The 18,751-nt window shown below is 39.4% G+C and overlaps 1 protein-coding gene across 1 annotated transcript; it reads left to right on the top strand.

The window, feature by feature from the left end:
• Positions 1–17: 17 nt before the first annotated feature.
• Positions 18–18,506, top strand: cetn4 (centrin 4). The gene is made up of 5 exons (XM_060915133.1): positions 18–141; positions 4,263–4,418; positions 7,059–7,187; positions 17,739–17,876; positions 18,172–18,506. Exons 1-5 carry the CDS (start codon positions 139–141, stop codon positions 18,259–18,261), a joined length of 516 nt encoding a protein of 171 aa, XP_060771116.1. The 5' UTR covers positions 18–138; the 3' UTR covers positions 18,262–18,506.
• Positions 18,507–18,751: the final 245 nt, after the last annotated feature.

Here is an 18,751-nt window from a genome sequence, read left to right as displayed (position 1 = left end):
GTCGGTTTTGTTGTCACTCCAGAGAAGGCCACACCTCTTAAAAGCTGTTTGACACCCTAGCTTATCTAAAGAACGTTACCTATTTACGGTTTGTTTTTTCTCCGAAAGTGATATAAATTTAGATACGTTGAGTCAGAGATGGTAAGAAGTTACTATGCTGTCTTTTAAACTTAAAATTGAATTTCATACACGAACACATTTTAGAGAAATGCTGTTAGCTAGTTAGCTTGAAGCTAACGGCTGACTCTTATTGTAACTTAGTAACAGGCATGCTTTGCTCTTTCGCTAGCCAGCTAGCTAACACACTGCTGGTGAAGGGGGGTATTAATTAGTAATTATATATTAGTAGCTGCTGTTTAGGTGCTTAAATAGTTGTAGGAAATGGTTTCTGTAGAAGTCTATGGTTAGCTAAGAAGTTATACTTCCTTATTTTTTCTTTATGTGCAGCAAAGCCAGTCAGTTAGCTGTGTTAAATCAGTTGCTTATTGAACAAACAAACAAACAAACAAACAGCCTCTGAAAGTTCCTGCATCTTGCTGAAAGATGTGAAAGTATCACACACAAATCTCCTTTGCATGTTTAATGCTGCAAAGTGCTTGAATTTTCGATGTGTCCATCAGGTGTCTTTTCTTGGTCCTCTTTATTCTATGTACATGAGCAAAATGTCCAATATGGTTAAATGCTAAAACAAATAGATAGTACATATAGAAAGCGCTGAAACTATACAAACTGAAACTTGCGGCGACTACAATTATCGACACCTTAACAATCTTTTGGCCATTGCAGAACAGTCTTTCAGTCCGAAAATTGTGTATGAATAATTACTCGAACTTCCACTGGAAAAAAAAGAAAGAGTTGATTCCCGATTACTTAGCATATCAGATCACGTAATACTGTTCCACAATTATCGACATCCAGATGGTCACAGTGGTGCTTGAAAGTTTGTGAACCCTTTAGAATTTTCTATATATTTCTGCATAATATGACCTAAAACATCATCAGATTTTCACACAAGTCCTAAAAGTAGATAAAGAGAACCCAGTTAAACAAATGAGACAAACATATTATACTTGGTCATTTATTTATTGAGGAAAATTATCCAATATTACATATCTGTGAGTGGCAAAAATATGTGAACCTTTGCTTTCAGTATCTGGTGTGACCCTCTTGTGCAGCAATAACTGCAACTAAACGTTTGCGGTAACTGTTGATCAGTCCTGCACACCCGCTTGGAGGAATTTTAGCCCATTCCCCCATACAGAACAGCTTCAACTCTGGGATGTTGGTGGGTTTCCTCACATGAACTGCTCGCTTCAGGTCCTTCCACAACATTTCGATTGGCTTAAGGTCAGAACTTTGACTTGGCCATTCCAAAACAGTAACTTTATTCTTCTTTAACCATTCTTTGGTAGAACGACTTGTGTGCTTAGGGTCGTTGTCTTGCTGCATGACCCACCTTCTCTTGAGATTCAGTTCATGGACAGATGTCCTGACATTTTCCTTTAGAATTCGCTGGCATAATTCAGAATTCATTGTTCCATCAATGATGGCAAGCCGTCCTGACCCAGATGCAGCAAAACAGGCCTAAACCATGATACTACCACCACCATGTTTCACAAATGGGATAAGGATCTTATGCTGGAATGCAGTGTTTTCCTTTCTCCAAACATAACGCTTCTCATTGAAACCAAAAAGTTCTATTTTGGTCTCATCCATCCACAAAACATTTTTCCAATAGCCTTCTGGCTTGTCCACGTGATGTTTAGCAAACTGCAGACGAGCAGCAATGTTCTTTTTGGAGAGCAGTGGCTTTCTCCTTGCAACCCTGCCATGCACGTCATTGTTGTTCAGTGTTCTCCTGATGGTGGACTCATGAACATTAACATTAGCCAATGTGAGCGAGGCCTTCAGTTGCTTAGAAGTTACCCTGGGGTTCTTTGTGACCTCACCGACTATTACACACCTTGCTCTTGGAGTGAACTTTGTTGGTCGACCACTCCTGGGGAGGGTAACAATGATCTTGAATTTCCTCCATTTGTACACAATCTGTCTGACTGTGGATTGGTGGAGTCCAAACTCTTTAGAGATGGTTTTGTAACCTTTTCCAGCCTGATGAGCATCAACAACGCTTTTTCTGAGGTCCTCAGAAATCTCCTTTGTTCTTGCCATGATCCACTTCCACAAACATGTGTTGTGAAGATCAGACTTTGATAGATCCCGGTTCTTTAAATAAAACAGGGTGCCCACTCACACCTGATTGTCATCCTATTGATTGAAAACACCTGACACTGATTTCACCTTCAAATTAACTGCTAATCCTAGAGGTTCACATACTTTTGCCACTCACAGATATGTAATATTGGATCATTTTCCTCAATAAATAAATGACCAAGTATAATATTTTTGTCTCATTTGTTTAACTGGGTTCTCTTTATCTACTTTTAGGACTTGTGTGAAAATCTGATGATGTTTTTGGCCATATTTATGCAGAAATATAGAAAATTGTAAAGGGTTCACAAACTTTCAAGCACCTCTGTATTTATTAAAAAATAATCAGTATGTCGTATTAAGTTAACAAAAGATCAGTTTTTATTTTAAAATGTTTTACATAGACTTATTTATTACAAAATATCTTTTATATAAATATATCAATGTTGGTGCTTACGTAAATGAGGAAATAATTCTAATGTTTGTCAACAAATGAACTGATAATGTTGAAAATGTGTCAGAAAATCTTTTTGTTCCACTTTCTACCCACTTTCTAAGTATTTTCATAGATCACATTTTGTTCATCATTCATTGTTGTTTGTATTAATTTCTAGTTGTGTAGTTTACCAATAAATATCAACAGGAAATTGACATTGTAACCGCATGAAAATCCAGGTCAGAGGTCTCATGTCATTCCTCGAACCAAAATGTAAAATGTCTACTGATATTGCAGTATGTGGTAGATATTTACAACAAACTGCAAAAAAAAATTCTGAATGGAATAGAAAATTCGGAATATTTCAAGCGTGTAATTCTTATGCTAGGAATTAAATTCTGGTCTAATTCTATTTATTGCAGTAGGATTCCAAATACTCTATAAACATTCCATTCTGTCATGGATCAGAAAAAAAAAGGTTATAAATCACAGCACTTTTATTTTTTTAATACTTCATCTACTTCAACAATGTTACACCAAGATCGATCCTTAACAGTTGTAAATTTCACTTAATTCCACAGGGTGTCGATAATGGTGGACACCGGTGAAAGTGATCACTATTATCGACACCTCACATGACTTCTCAAACATGCGTTTAGATACAAAATGGCGACCGTTAGATGAAAATGTAAGAAACAAAGTAGGTTTCGACAAGGAGATCATGAAATATCGGTGAACTTGATAAGTAAAAACATGTCCGTGATCTTTCCACCATGCTTACTTGAGATGATAACGTCAGGGTTTTCCTCAATTTGCTGATCGTGCTAAAAAAAATATTCAATCTCAGGTAATGAGCTGCATCATCAGACGACAAGCTCAAAGGGCGAGGCGGGTCTTCCAGTTGATTAATTAACCAATAATAACTGTTGTAACTGAAACTCACCTTTGTAAAGTTGTTTTTTATTAGTAAATCTGAAAAGGTGTCTATAATTATGGACTGTCGATAATTGTAGCTGCTGCTCTAGCATTATTTTGTCATTATATTTCCAAATAAATTTTAAAAAAAGCTTGTTGTTTTTTGGGGTTTTTTTGTTTTTGAGATACTGACTAGCCTAATAAAATGCCTTATGTAAGAAAGTGAATTTTTTTCAGACGTTTTGGTGTGAAACATTCAGGAATCATATTTCCTTGTAATCTCTGTCATGATTATTTCCATTCTTGGGCCATGGGACAAACTTTTGCAGGCAGTGAAGCTCATGTGGTCGTCATTCAAGTTCATTGAAATTTCATTCACTTATATTTCAGTTTTTCTGGTTGGTCATCAATCAGAAGAATCAGAATCAGAAACCTCAGACTTCCATAAAACAAGCCAGTACTATTTCTGACTTTTCTGGCAACACCCCAAACTGCAAGAGGAAATTCTCATCGCAGTTTTCGGATCCAAGATGGAAGTTGAAAATCGCAGAGATAGTCATGTACCTACTTATTGAATAATAACAGTGTATATGCTGCTGTAGAATAATAAGCTCCCAGTGCAGATGTTTGAACATGCTTTCTGTATATTTAATGTTACACAGCCATGACTCTTATCCATTGACCCCCCCCTTTTTTTTTTCAGGCAACAAGCTTCAGAAAACCCAGTGCAAGTGCAAGTCAGCGGAGGAAAGCAGCTTTCAAACAGGAACTGACGGAGGAACAGAAGCAGGAGATCCGAGAGGCGTTCGATCTGTTCGACACTGATGGTTCTGGCACTATTGATGTGAAAGAGCTTAAAGTAAGACAATAGAGTAAGACAAGGGATCAGATACAGCTGAGACCAAATGTTTACTTACACCTAGGCTACAGACATTCAAACTGAGTTTTTCACAACTCTACACATTTCATGTTCCCATATATTTCCTGTGTGGAGTTAATTAGGATATCGGCTTTGTTCCCATCAGAGGTAATTTCAGAATGATAGCTAAGAGAGATTTATTTCAGATTTTATTTACTACATGAGATTTTTCAGTGGGTCAGAAGATTACATACACTTAAGTATTTGGTGCCGTTGCCTTTCAATTACTTAAGTCAGATGTTTGAGGTAGCCTTCCACAAGCTTCTCACAGTATTTTGCCTGAATTTTTTTTACTTATTCCTCCTGACAGAACTGGTGTAACTCAGGGCCTCCTTGCTTGAACATGCTTTTCAGTTCAGTCCATAATTTGTCTATAGGATTCAGATGTCAGGGTTTTGTGATGGACACTCCAATGCGTTCCTTTTTTGGTGTCTCCCATAACCCGGTACAGAAAGTATGAACCGGAACAGGACGGTACATTACAATAACGTTAAGTTTTCTAAATATTCAGGTGTTTCATACTTAACATCTTGTACTCACACGCATCAGTATTATTATATCCCGTCACATTGTATTAACGTTATATTCACAATATTTTCAATCGAAATTGATCTAAAAGCCCAGAACTCCAATTATGGAATATACCTCGGCATGACATCACAAAGAAATCCCTTGTGGCGGAACGAGCGCCATCTTTTTTTTTAAAGATTTTTTTTGGGCTTTTTTCACTTTTATTGGATAGGACAGTGTAGAGACAGGAAATGAGCGGGAGAGAGAGACGGGGAGGGATCGGAAAATTACCTCGGGTCAGAATCGAACCCGGGTCCCCGGATTTATGGTATGGCACCTTAGCCACGGCGCCCCCGGAACAAGCGCCATCTTGAGGCGGAACAGTAAATTACACGTGACGGGACGGTAACTAAGGGTCCCTAGCAACCAGACAATGGATAGATTGATCCCATAATACACTTTACAACAATGGCGAATGCGATACTTGTATTCAGAAATGCGCATAAAACTCCAATTTTTTAAAATAGAGAAACACCTATAAGCACTCAAGAAGCTTATAGAAACTCAAGAATCCCAGAACTCCAATTACGTAATATACGGAAAAGTCCAGAAAGGTAAGATTATACATTATGTAAATAAATGTCATAAAAATGGTATTGCGGGACGGAACACTTGTTTTACATGAGAAGGAACAGCATATAAAAACCCGGAAGGCAAATATCAGAAAATACGTGACACCACATTAAAATACGTGACGGTACTGTTCCGTCCCGTTCTGTTCCATACTGGGTTATGGGAGATGCATCCTTTTTTTGCCTTTTAAGCTTTTTTTTTTTTTTTTTACAACTTTTTCAGTAAAAAGATAGTGACCACTTGCAAACATTAGTCTGACTTCTTTGTGGTGGTCTTTGAGTAGGGGTTTCTTCTTTGTGCAGCAGCCATGGTGATGTAAGACTCCATTAATGGTGGATGTATATATTTTTGTAGCAGATTCTCCACCAGTTCCTTTGTTGTTGTCTTGGGGTTCAGTTGTGTCTTTTAGACCAAAGTTCATACGTCCCTGGGTGGGCTTTTTTTCTGCCTCTTTCTTGAACAGCGCAGTGTCCGTGCCATCCGTTTTTTTTGTTTTGTTTTGTTTTTTGCATACAGTTGTTTGTACAGATGCTCATGGTGCCTTCAGTTGTTTGGAAATCACTCCTAAGGAGGAACAGGACTTAAAAGTAGTCCTGTTTATAGCCATTAATGTTGACATCCTGACAAAAAAGGCACAATGGTGCAGTGAATAGTGTTGCCACCTCACAGCACGAGGGTCCCTGGTTCAATCCTGAGCTCTGGTTCCTCAGGTCTGATATGGTTTCATCCAGGTTCTGCACTTTCTTCCCACCTCCAAAAGCATGCCAGTTGGTGAATTGACTAAACTGACTTTCATTACCCTGAACAGGATAAAGGAGTTAATGAAGAATAAATGATGTGGGTCATTTCTTAACGACAGGCAACAGTCTCTTTATAATTTATAAAAGATTGTGTAAATATTGACATTTATTTGAGCTGATGTATTTTAGTATTCATGCAGTTACTAGTTTATTAGGTACACCTACCTTGTAGCTACACTCTCTGCTCATTTTATTAATGATGTATATAGCTCATAATTAAGTGACCAGGTCAGTGTTTTAAAACCTCAACAATATTGCCTGATACACTCACACCAGAGTCACACACATGTGTCAGTGTCAGAGCTGTGCTGAGAGCCACTACCCAAATAATACCTGCTCAGCAGTGGACCCTTCATGTACAGGGTAGATGATTTTGTTAATGTAAATAAATAAATACATTTTTAAATCTATCTGAGAATGATGCATGCTGTAGAAACATCAGCAGCAGGGCATTATGATCATTTATGTACCAACCCTATGCCTCCAAGATGAAAATTTAATACACCCATTCAGCTTTAATTCTAGGGTAGTGACCACACAATGACTAGCTGCATTACTCAGTACTCCTCTCTAGTCTTATTTTATTTCATTTTCACTGATTGTAATTAGTGGCTTTGTATTTCTTTGCTTCATTCAGGTTGCTATGCGCGCACTTGGGTTTGAGCCAAAGAAGGAGGAAATCAAGAAGATGATTGCTGACGTTGATAAAGAAGGCTCTGGCATCATCGACTTCAATGACTTTCTGTCCATGATGACACAAAAAATGGTAAAATTGGTCAAACATAATGCATGGTAAAACACCCATCTGTAATAATGGCCACATTCCATATAACTCAGAGTAACTATTAAAATAGTGTTCTTATAGTAATCAACAATTTTCTGAATGTAGACAGATATTTCGACAAATTTCAGTCAGGTTTCCAATCCCACCGCCCTTGTAAACATATTTAACAGTTATTCCATGAAATCGAGTCATACATGAGCTGATAGCCAATGAGGTGCGTAGCACCAAGTTGGTTATATGCCATGTACAGCGAGGTTGGGAGGAATAACTGTTTTATTCTATCAACATTCACTGGATTTTGAGAAACGGAGCATTTTTATTTTTTTGCAAATCCGATAAATAAAAACTTTATACAAAACGTCCGACAAAATAATTTCCGCTTAGAATGTAAACAAACCGACGAAATGACAGGAGCAATTTGTGAAAAATGCTATAATAATAATAATTCTTGAAAAATAAAAAAATACTTTCATTCCATATTTTGTTGCTTTTTTGTATTTTTTGGGGTTTTGTTTTTGAGTAGAGTTTTTATTTCATCCTTGGTTGGTTTAGCAGCACACTCCGCCATTTTGTCTTTCTCTACTCACGGTATATGAGCTGATAGCCTAGTAGTAGAGTAGCCAATCAGAGCGCACGATTGCTCATATCCGGTGAATGTGGATAGAATAATAAATGACACGATTGAATACTGATTCTGGTAAAGTTTCAGTTTTGCACTTACTGGACCTTCGTGCTGCTTTTGGTACTGTAGACTACTGGTTCTCAACTGGTTTTGCTTCAGTACCCACATTTTATGTTGGATTCAAATTGCGACCCAGCACCACACAAAAAGTTGTTTATCATATGGAAGTAAGCAAAGAAATGTTACGTGACTCAGTATGTGGAGTTTTGCTCTCAGGTCAAGAATGTACTGAGTTTTATTTTTGCTATTAGGAGGTCCCTCCTCCCAATCTTCCTTGATGATGTCTAGGATGTTTGCGACCATACAATAATTAGAATGAGGAAAACCCTGTGGATGCTTGTGTGACCTCTCGCACTGCAAATAAAAGGGGGTTGAGTAATTTGTCCTAGTTTGTCTCAATAACAAAGGACACTTGTTTCAGGACTGCAATGTACGCATTTTAGCCAGAGAAGACCGGTGGTTTGAAAGTGGAGTAAAAGAAGCCATCTTCGTCAATCTGTAACGACCATCACTGAACAAAGGAGGTGGTCTGAGTTTCTAGCGTCCCCGTGAACAAACTTTACGAATCGTGTTTTTAAGTGTTTGATTAAATTGTTCGACCAACCCGTCCATTAGTGAATGGCAAACACTAGTACGAATCGATTTAATCCTCAGTAATTCGGTTCATGAAGTGTGCTTGACAAACACTGTGCCTCAGTCAATCAGGATTTCTTTCAGAATCCTGACTCGGGAGATAATGTGGAAGGGTGCTTCCGCAACACTGTGTACAGAAATGTTGCGTAGAGGCACTGCTTCCGGGTATCACATGACATAATCCACTAAGACTAACACAAAGTGATACCCTGGTGCAGATTGATCTAATGGCCCAATGAGATCCATGGCAGTTCTTTCGAAGGGGATCTCGATCAAAGGTAAAGGGCACAATGGCACTTTTGGGGTCGCCAGTGGGTTTGTCAGCTGGCATTCGCAACATGCTGCGCACCATCTGCGAACATTGCTGTGAATGCCTGGCCAATAGAAGTGGGCCATGAGTCGGTTGGGTATTTTGTCCTGACCTAAATGTCCCACCGTGAGATTAGGATGAGCCGCATGGAATAAAAGTGGTTCATCCTGTGGCTCTTTGGGACCAGCAACTGGGTGGTTTCTATTCCTGTGTGACTGTCCTGCATCACTCAGTATAGCCTATCTTTAATACCAGAGAAATACAAGTAGGAGAGTACAACATTTGGCTGGAGGTTTTGACCATCGATTACTCTCACTTGGTCAAAAGCGTGCCTAAGGACCGAATACCCAGACACAAACAGGACAACGTAGTGTATGCAATTCAATGCAGTGAGGAATGTACAGACTTGTACATTGGGGAAACGAAACAACCACTTCACAGGCACATGGCTCAGCACAGGAGAGCCAGTTCCTCAGGCCAGGACTCTGCAGTCTATCTTCATCTCAATAACAAAGGACATTTGTTTCAGGACTGCAATGTACGCATTTTAGCCAGAGAAGACCGGTGGTTTGAAAGTGGAGTAAAAGAAGCCATCTTCATCAATCTGTAACGATCATCACTGAACAAAGGAGGTGGTCTGAGGCACCACTTATCAGCCACTTATCAGCCACCTACAATGCAGTCCTTGGCACAACTCCCAGAAAACTGAATACACATTCACAGCAAGACTCCGCTGACTTCAATGACTCACATGATGGTAGACCCTAACTACTCTCTAGGTGTATTCTTAGGATTCTTATGATAAACATCATAAGAATACATAAGTATACACCCAGCCCTCACTCAGTACAAAAGTCCTGGTCAGTGCTTGTTGCATCCCACATTGACTACCGCAATACCATCCTGTCTGGCATCTCTAATAAACTGTTTTACTAGCTCCAGATAACTCAAAACTAAATTCAACTTAAATTTAAAATTCTGTTCCTCACTTTTAAGGCCCTACATAGTCATGCTTCCACTTACCTTCCTAACCTCCTGAAGAACTACTCCCCTGCCAGATCACTGCAGTCTTCCTCAGAAGAGGTTTTTTTTTTTCCTCCCCCACATTTGCCCTTAAGCTCTGGAGTTCACTTGCCTCTCACATTTGGCATTATGAATCCACTGCAGAATTCAAAAGTGTGCTAAAATCTATAAAATCTCATTACATCATTTAGTTAATAATATGATTATATTGTGATTTAGTGTTTTGTGAATTGTATTTGTATTTTTATTGTATTTGTGAAGCAGCCATGGGTGTCATGAAAGGCACTTATTATTATTATTATTATTATTATCTCATCCGGCCAACAGGCGATGAGCTCATGCCATCATGTGTTGTCTGTTGTCCATCCGGCGTCGTCCACATTTCATGAAAATCACTTCTCTCTCAGTTCATCACAGCTTTTTATTCTTTTTGGCAGGAAGGTAGGTCTGCCTGGGGTGCATATAGCTTCTACCCAAATTTGCATAATGGCAATTAATAATGAAGATATGGAGTAATTAAGCCCTAATGAGCAGCTTCTACACAAATCGTTGCTTCTTCCTCAATTCTTCACCAATTTTGGTTCTTTCTGGCATGAAGGTAGGGATACCTAGGGTGCATATAACATCTACCCAGATTTGTTTAATTACAATTACTAATTAAGTTATGGACTAATTAAGCCTTAATGAGCAGTTCAATAAAAATCACTTCTTCTTGGTCAATTCCTCGTCGTTTTGGATTCTTTCTTGCAAATAGGTCGGTATTCCTAGGGTGGATATCGCTTCTGTATATACGTAGCTTGTACATAGTGTATATAGCCTGCAACATTTATAGCGCAAGTTGGCCCACTTTAGATCATTCCTTCTGGACTAGACGGGGCCGGAGTGAGCTATGCCATCATTGATGGTCTCATTTATTATTATTATTATTATTATTATTATTATTATAGATTAAAAGAATTGGAAGACATCATGTCTTTTCCATCCATGGGTGCAGGTCAGCTGTTGGTACCTAAAACCTAAAAACAAACAAAGTGCAGCAACATTTAGCATTTCTGCTGCTCAAAACTGGAATCAACTCGCAACACATGTGCCTCAAATGTAGCTATTTTTTAAATCTAGTTTCATATAATTTATTTTTCATGTGCTTACACTTAATCAGTTAGGACTTCATTTTGTCTATTGCCCTAGATATGTTGTATGACTTTTTTATTTGTAAAACACTTTGAATTGCCTGGTGTATGAAATGTACGACGCTATATGGCCAAAACTTTGTGGCCACCTAACCATCACACCCATATGTGCTTGTTGAAAATCCCATTCCAGGTTTATTTCTCCTTTGCTGTTATAGTAACCTCAACTCTGCTGGGAGGGATTTCCACTAGATTTTGAAGTGTGGCTGTGGGAATTTGCTCTTTCAGCCACAAGAGCATTAGTGTGGTCAGGCACTAATGTTGGATGAGGAGGCCTGGGGTGCAGTCAGTATTCCAGTTCATCCTAAAGGTGTTCAGTGGGGTTGAGGTTAGGGCTCTGTGCAGGACACTTGCATTCGACACCAAGCATGACAAACTATATTTTCATGGAGCTCATTTCGTGCGCGCATTGTCAAGCCGAACCAGATTTGGACAGCTTAGTTCCTGTCAAGGGAAATCTTAACGTGGCAGCATGAAGACATCTTATGCAATTATGTTCTTTCAAATTTCTGATACCAGTTTGGGGAACAACCACATAGGGATGTGATGGTCAGGTTTCCACATACTTCTGGCCATATAGTGTATTTAAATAACCCTCCCTTGCCTTGCATCCTAAGTGGAACAGCTGTCTTAAAGTTCACTGGATCATTGAATGTGTTCAGATCCTGATGATGCCACAAATCCAAGAGGGTATACTGGTCCTCCATTGTGCATGTGAAGGATATTTCCTTTTCCCTCTGTGGCTTACTTTGAAGCTGTCTACAGTGGTGCTTGAAAGTTTGTGAACCCTTTATAATTGTCTATATTTCTGCATAAATATGACTTATGTAGGTGCAATAGGCTTATCAAGTCAGTCTCATGTAAAAAGGGATCAGTCTCATAAATTCATTAATAATTAATTCAAGTGTCTAATAGTTTATAGCTAAACTGCTAAAATCACTGGAATAACTTGGTGGTGATGTTGCTATAGTTTATCAAGTATTGCAGCTCTAGTGTAATACGTTTACTCTAGATCTATAACATTCACATAACAACCAAATGGGCGAAGGCAGTTAGAATACTTGTTTGGCAGAGGTTGGCATTCAGTGGATGTTGTGGCAATAAACAGGACAGTTTATTCCAAAGATACCAGTTATTGAAATAGCTGACATGAATTAGCAAACTAATACTGGTCAGATATAGCAACAGTAGCAGCCAAGGAATAATTCAATATAAATATTGATACAATGTATACAGGTGTAGGTGCAATTTGTAATTAAGTGATCAATCTCATTAAATCAGTCTCATTAAATCATTAAATCAGTCTCATTAATTAATCTCATTAAATCAGTCTCATTAATTAATACCATTAATTTTGGTGCTTAATAATAAATTACCAAACAGCTAAATTATGGTATATTCCAAATTATTATGATCACTTACCGTATTACACAACTCATATGCACCTTGGAATTCTTTTGAGATTGGATGGCTTCAAAAATATCGGTACAACAAATAAACACAGTTTCAATAATAATTGAATTTATTATAACAATGATAAAAATTGAATAATAGCAGTTGAATACATTATATACAGTGTGTGTGTGTGTGTGTGTGTGTGTGAGAGAGAGAGTGATTGGAATCTTATCTGAGGTGTGTTTGTGTGTGTGTGTGTTATCTGAGGTGTAGGGGTCACCACGTGGGATTTGAGGAGAACAAAGGAGTTAGCTTTGGTTGCTAGCTAAGATGTGTGTGTGTGTGTGTGTGTGTGTGTGTGTGTGTGTGTGTGTGTGTGTGTCCTAAACAAAGACTAGCCTGGATAGCTAACTCCACTAGCTTATAGCACTACTAAATCCACTGAAATCTTGATGAGGTCAAAATATGTGTAATGATGAAATTAAAGTGTTAGAAAGGAAAAGAGAGCATGCAAAACCTATCTATTAAACACAACTGAGAGATCAAAACAAAATAGAACAATCATCAATTCAACACCCTAAGTGTTTACAGTGTACACAATTAAACCGTTCCTGAGTTTAAATTCACACTGCTTCATAAAACTAATTCCTAAGACTGGTTTGCCCAAAAAGTCGCTTCCGTGGAAAGCAGAGGATTTCTTGGTCCGAACGCTTCATAGTTCACGGAGAAAAAGTCTCTGATCAAACAATGTGCACAGAGCTTTAGTTAGAAGGAAATCCGGTCGCTTCTAACTTTAAATTAACTGCTTGGCGGCAGTGCATAACGTTACTGACAATAGACAAACAAACCGGCTGTAGCTCAACCGAGAGAGAGATAGCACGATTTAAGTAGTTCTACCGTGGCCAAAGGTAAACAAAAACCGCGCTGAATCGTTTTTCTCAGGAGAAAAGACGTCTTTATCTTGGGTGCTCGGGGCGAGCGGTCCTCCTTGTGTCCGTGTGCTGAGTTCACGCGGAGCCAAAAGAGAAAGTATGGCAGATTTCCGGGTCACTTATAGGCTCATGGAGGAAGTGACGTAGGTGATCCCGCCCAGGCGTGACGTAGGTCAACGTGGAAGTTAGTTGATGGGAGTTGTAGTTCTTAGACGGACTGTGTTACCTACACAGGTAATAATCAGTAGTGTATATGTTGATAACTAAGGCACTAATGGTGATCAGAAGTAATAAGCTATATTCAAGTTTACAGTGTAGGGGCGAGTGGATGTTAAAATGTGAGAGGGAAATCACGTTTGTGTGTGTATGAGTAGGTGTGTGTGTAAGAGTGTGTGTGAGTGTGTGTGGCTGCGCACTAACGGGATGAGGAGGAGCTAGGGAGAGAGGGAGCGTGCGCAGGCGCACGACAAGGAGGGGGGGAAGTGAGGGAACGAGGCGGCGCACGCAGGAAAGTAACAAAGGAATCTGTAGCTTAAACTACTCCAGCTAGGCCTTAAACCCCAAACTTCTACTCAACCCTTAGCTACTCCTGAAATCCCAATGTTGAGGGTGTAGTGCGACGGAGGGAGTTAAAAAGAGAGAGAGAGCATGCGCGATCCAACTAAATACAGATAGTAAACAAAGTAAATCAAACAACACGCGGTCTAAGACTGACTTTATGTGAATCAAAATGTGTACATTTAAACCATAAATGAATTCAAATAAACAACGCACTTCACATTAACTAGCCACAACTAAGACTAACAATTGCCCAGATGCCAGCCTTAGTTGAGATCGCTCTTGCTTGGCGATTGAAAGTGCGCCTTCTGTTATCCGAAGACAGCGCGGAGCACAGGTCCAGGGAGAAAACAGTTCTGTTTCTTTTACTTTTACAGCTTGTCAGCTGAAGAGCTTCGGTGTTCCGTTGGTCATCCGATGATCTGGAAGGAATCTGGTTTATAGTTCAGTGATGTTGCGAAAGGGAAAAGGGATTCGGTTGTACATTTACTCTTCACATTAGGTTCACATACTTTTGCCACTCACAGATATGTAATATGTGACGCCTCACCGAATCCAGGGACACATGTCGGCCGAAACGAATCTGAGATAATCGCAAAAGAAGCTTTTTTTTTTTTTTTAATTTGTGATTTTTTGTTTTTTTCCATCATGTGCAAGTTGAGATCTTGAAGAATGCAATCAGTATTTCAGATAATAGATTGTTTTGTTGGAAAAGCATACATTTTTTGTTGCAAATTGTCTCATTTTTGTCAGGACTGTAGCCTGCTGGGGGGTGTGGGTAAATTACCATATGGGCCATTCACATGATGATTTAAGTCTTTTTTTTTTTTTCGCGAATCAGCTGTATGATACGAGCTGAGCTCGTGGCTACTTAAGCTGCATACAGGCATGTAATTTCACTATGGAATGAGCAAGCTAAACAGAGCGCAGAGGAGCTGAAACACCGCGAAGCAGACAGACACATGGTTTTTACATCGGAGATAAACATTTCTAGCAAAAAAAACCCAACCAAAAGGAAGCTAGGATTACATTCCATCGGAGGCATTGGTGTGTGCAAGGCGCCGTTTCTCTTTCTGATGGGGTAAGTTTATTAATCTAAGGCTGTGTGGTTATTTTTGCATGTAACAGAGAGTGTTGTGGTTTGGTTAAGCCTAGGTCACAACCGGACGTACGATTTTTTTGGCTGTGTGATTTTTGGCGTTTCCCAAATCGCTGCGTTTTTTTTTTTTTGTTCATGGAGAAAGACGTGCGTTGGCCGTAAGTTTGTCTTGCAACCTGAAAAAAACGTAAGTGCCCGTAGAGTTTGTTTGACATGACAAAGAACCTCTGCGGCCAGTCTGCGGCTCGAAAATCAGCACGTCATGCGCGCCCTCGCGCTTTTCACACGCGTGCTCTCGTGCTTTTCACACGCGTGCTCTCGCGCTTTTCACACGCGTGCTTTTCACACACGCGCTCTCGTGCGTTTCATGCGCACTCTCCGTGTGTTTCTTGCGTTTTTTGCATGTAGACCGGCCGTAGGAGCACGGTACGGCCGGTTGTGACCGAGGCTTTACATGAAACTAGTGTTGTGTTAGTTGTGTCATCATCGTGCTATCTTTCTTACGGTGTGAGTAATTTTTCAACCACAAAACGTTAAAGTATAGACCCTTTTCAGTCACGTGACCTTCGTAAACGCGACCACCATTTTGGACATGTAGCGGACTTCGGCTCGAATTGGTTTGAATGCGAGGAAGGCGACAAACGGAGAACATACAAGAAAAAGGAGCGAGATGCAGAAAACACCTTCGCTATCCAGCGACGTAGGGCATTTACAGGGCGAGCAGAGAGAGAGGTATTTTCAAAAATTGAGGTTAGCAGGCTTAGAGAGCGACGTTTACCTGCTTCCGCCTGGATTGTTTACAGACGTACGGAAGTACACGAAGCCCTCGTCTTTACCTGACTTCGGCCCACATGATCTTTATACCTATGTCGTTAAAAACCCATCGCCATACACAGGTATTGATCTGAAAACTCTTGTTTTGAACACTTATTTGTAGGCAGTGCTTAATTTATAAAGTGGGAGGTCCCAGAGCGCAGAGGATGAGCGGCTCCGGTGCGGAAAAAAAGAGGGGGGGAGGGGGGCGCTGCGCTGCGCTTCTGGGCATGTTTTGTAATAACACTGCAAATTAAGTTCATCTGCAGATATTTTGTGGATGTCGTTTCATGAGAGAAATCACCAACAAGACAGATATCAAAATCAGACATTAACACTAAATAAACTTGGATTTTTTTTTTTATTATTTGGGTTTGTTTTTTTTGTTACATAGTCAAAAGAGGTGTCGGATCACCGGATCCAGTGTAAATAGCTGCCGGAGCCAACGCCCGAGGTTCCGGAGCGCGCTCCGGCTTGCTCCCCCTCAAATTAAGCGCTGTTTGTAGGACACTGCCTCTGATCTGTCCTACAGTCTACCAACAGCAAAGGAACACAACGCTAGCTAATGTCGTTAGCTAATAGCTACTACAGAAGAACAAAGAGGTTACAATGGGTTATTTTAGCCTATTTGGTTACACACTCGCCGCCACAGAATGTTAACAGCAATGTAATGCCTTTTCTGGCTAATTTTATTCGTCTTGCCTCCAACAAAGTGGTCACTGCACAAGCGCTGGTATGCCGAGGGCTGCCAATCTCTCCTGTTAATGGCCGCTATCCATCTTCTCCGTCGGTCAGCATCTACCGGGATCCGATAAAATGATAACCCTTGCCTTGTTTGTTGATGGTTACTACATCCAGGTGCACAACAATATATTGGCATGATGGAAGTCTTGCTGAAAATAAACACTTTCTTTGCTGCCGTTCCTCAATGCTGGCTGTAGTAAACTACTGGTAGTACATGTCCAAAATGGCGGCCGCGTTTGTCGTGACGTCACGTGAAAAGGGTCCATACTTTAGGACTTATTTTTGTACTTCATAATTGTGTTGGGCATACTTTGCATGGAAGGAAAATTGACGTGGTGATCTTTGTTTACATGAAAGTAGTATCGTGCTAGCTCATAGGGGGTAGGGCTTTCCTTAATATCATGCAAATGAGCACCATTATGTGGCCGCCCTACACCCAGAGTAGCTGAGATGGAAAACTTTGAGGGCGATTTTCTCCCTTTTCTGTTTTAAGAGGTATACACTTTCAAAAGGCCACACATTCTTCAAATATTGTCAGATCTCCACATGGAAGGCATCATTTGGAAAGCTTAGAAACTGTACTTTCTGAATCTGTCAATAACTCAAAATGCCCCCGGGCGGACATGTGTCCCTGGATTCTGGATTTGGGCACATATTGGATCATTTTCCTCAATAAATAAATGACCAAGTATAATATTTTTGTCTCATTTGTTTAACTGGGTTCTCTTTATCTACTTTTAGGACTTGTGTGAAAATCTGACTATCTTTTTGGTCATATTTATGCAGAAATATAGAAAATTCTAAAGGGTTCACAAATTTTCAAGCACCACTGTAGTTACTTGAGTCAGTTTGCGTACATGGAGGAGGGCAGTTCGAAGTCAAAATGTGTTCAGCTGCCTGGTGTAGTCTGATGTCATGTGTTTTAGACAAAGCATGTTTTATCCTTCGCTGTCCCAGATTGGTAGCTACAGTGTAAAAGGGGACCCTTGAGGTGAAATTAGTCAGCATTGATTATTTTCTTATAACAGCACTCCCCCAAAATGTTTTAGTTCTTCCATACACAGTTCTATACAAACACAGGCATTGGAAAACTGGACATTTTACTTTCTGCACATTTTTATGATCAATTTTTATGTTTTTTTTTTTCAATATAGAGTGAAAAGGACTCAAAGGAAGAAATCCTGAAAGCTTTCAGATTGTTTGATGATGATGGAACAGGCAAAATTTCATTCAAAAATCTCAAACGAGTTGCAAAGGAACTTGGAGAAAACCTGACAGATGAAGAATTACAGGTTAGTATGGCTGCATGACATAACCTTTTTTATAACAGTATAGCGTGTATAAGTTTTCCACATCTGCACATGAAAGCAGTCCCCCATATGGTCATGTTCCTGTGTTCATGGCGAATTCATAAAATCTGTACTACCTCATGCTGACTCAGTACTCTCGATTGAGTCTGATTAGTGTATTATGATCACGCAAAGGTATTCATTACGAAGAACAAACTGATGGCATCAGGGAAATGTTTTTGTCTGATTCTTGATGTTTTTTTGTTCTGCTTCATAACCCCAGTAATCTCTCTGGCAGGAAATGATAGACGAGGCAGACAGAGACGGAGATGGAGAAATTAATGAACAGGAGTTCTTACGGATAATGAAAAAGACTAACCTATATTAAAAATTCTCTTTTTTTCTTTATCATCTCTGCTCCACTTTCTTCTTGCTCTTATTTTTCCATTCAGTGCCGTTTTCAGATCACTTTATAAAAATGGCAGTCTGAAAGAAAGAACTTGAATTTTCTCTCCTTTTTGCACCATTTCTGAAAATTTGATATGCCTATGTTTTTTTTCCATTTATAAGACTTGTAAAATAATTTAATCTATAAACATTTTGTATAATACTGAATAAATGGTTTTGACTAAATTGTTTTCTGTGCTGTAAATTTGGTGTATAATATTTCTACTTCTTTAGTCATGTTTAATGGATTACCTAATTAATACTTCTAAATTATATCTTAAAGGAACTTTAGAATTCTTAAAGCTCTAGATGTGTCAATAGCTCACAAATACAACATTTTAGAGCTGAGATGTTGTAGCTAAAAGCTGACTCTACAGTATATACATTATAATCAATAATAGCAAAAACCCCAAGAAAGATGAAACCTGACT

This window comes from Neoarius graeffei, chromosome 2, assembly GCF_027579695.1.
Source record: "Neoarius graeffei isolate fNeoGra1 chromosome 2, fNeoGra1.pri, whole genome shotgun sequence".
NCBI classification, from domain to species: Eukaryota; Metazoa; Chordata; class Actinopteri; order Siluriformes; family Ariidae; genus Neoarius; species Neoarius graeffei.
This window is presented reverse-complemented; position numbering and strand designations above follow the sequence as displayed.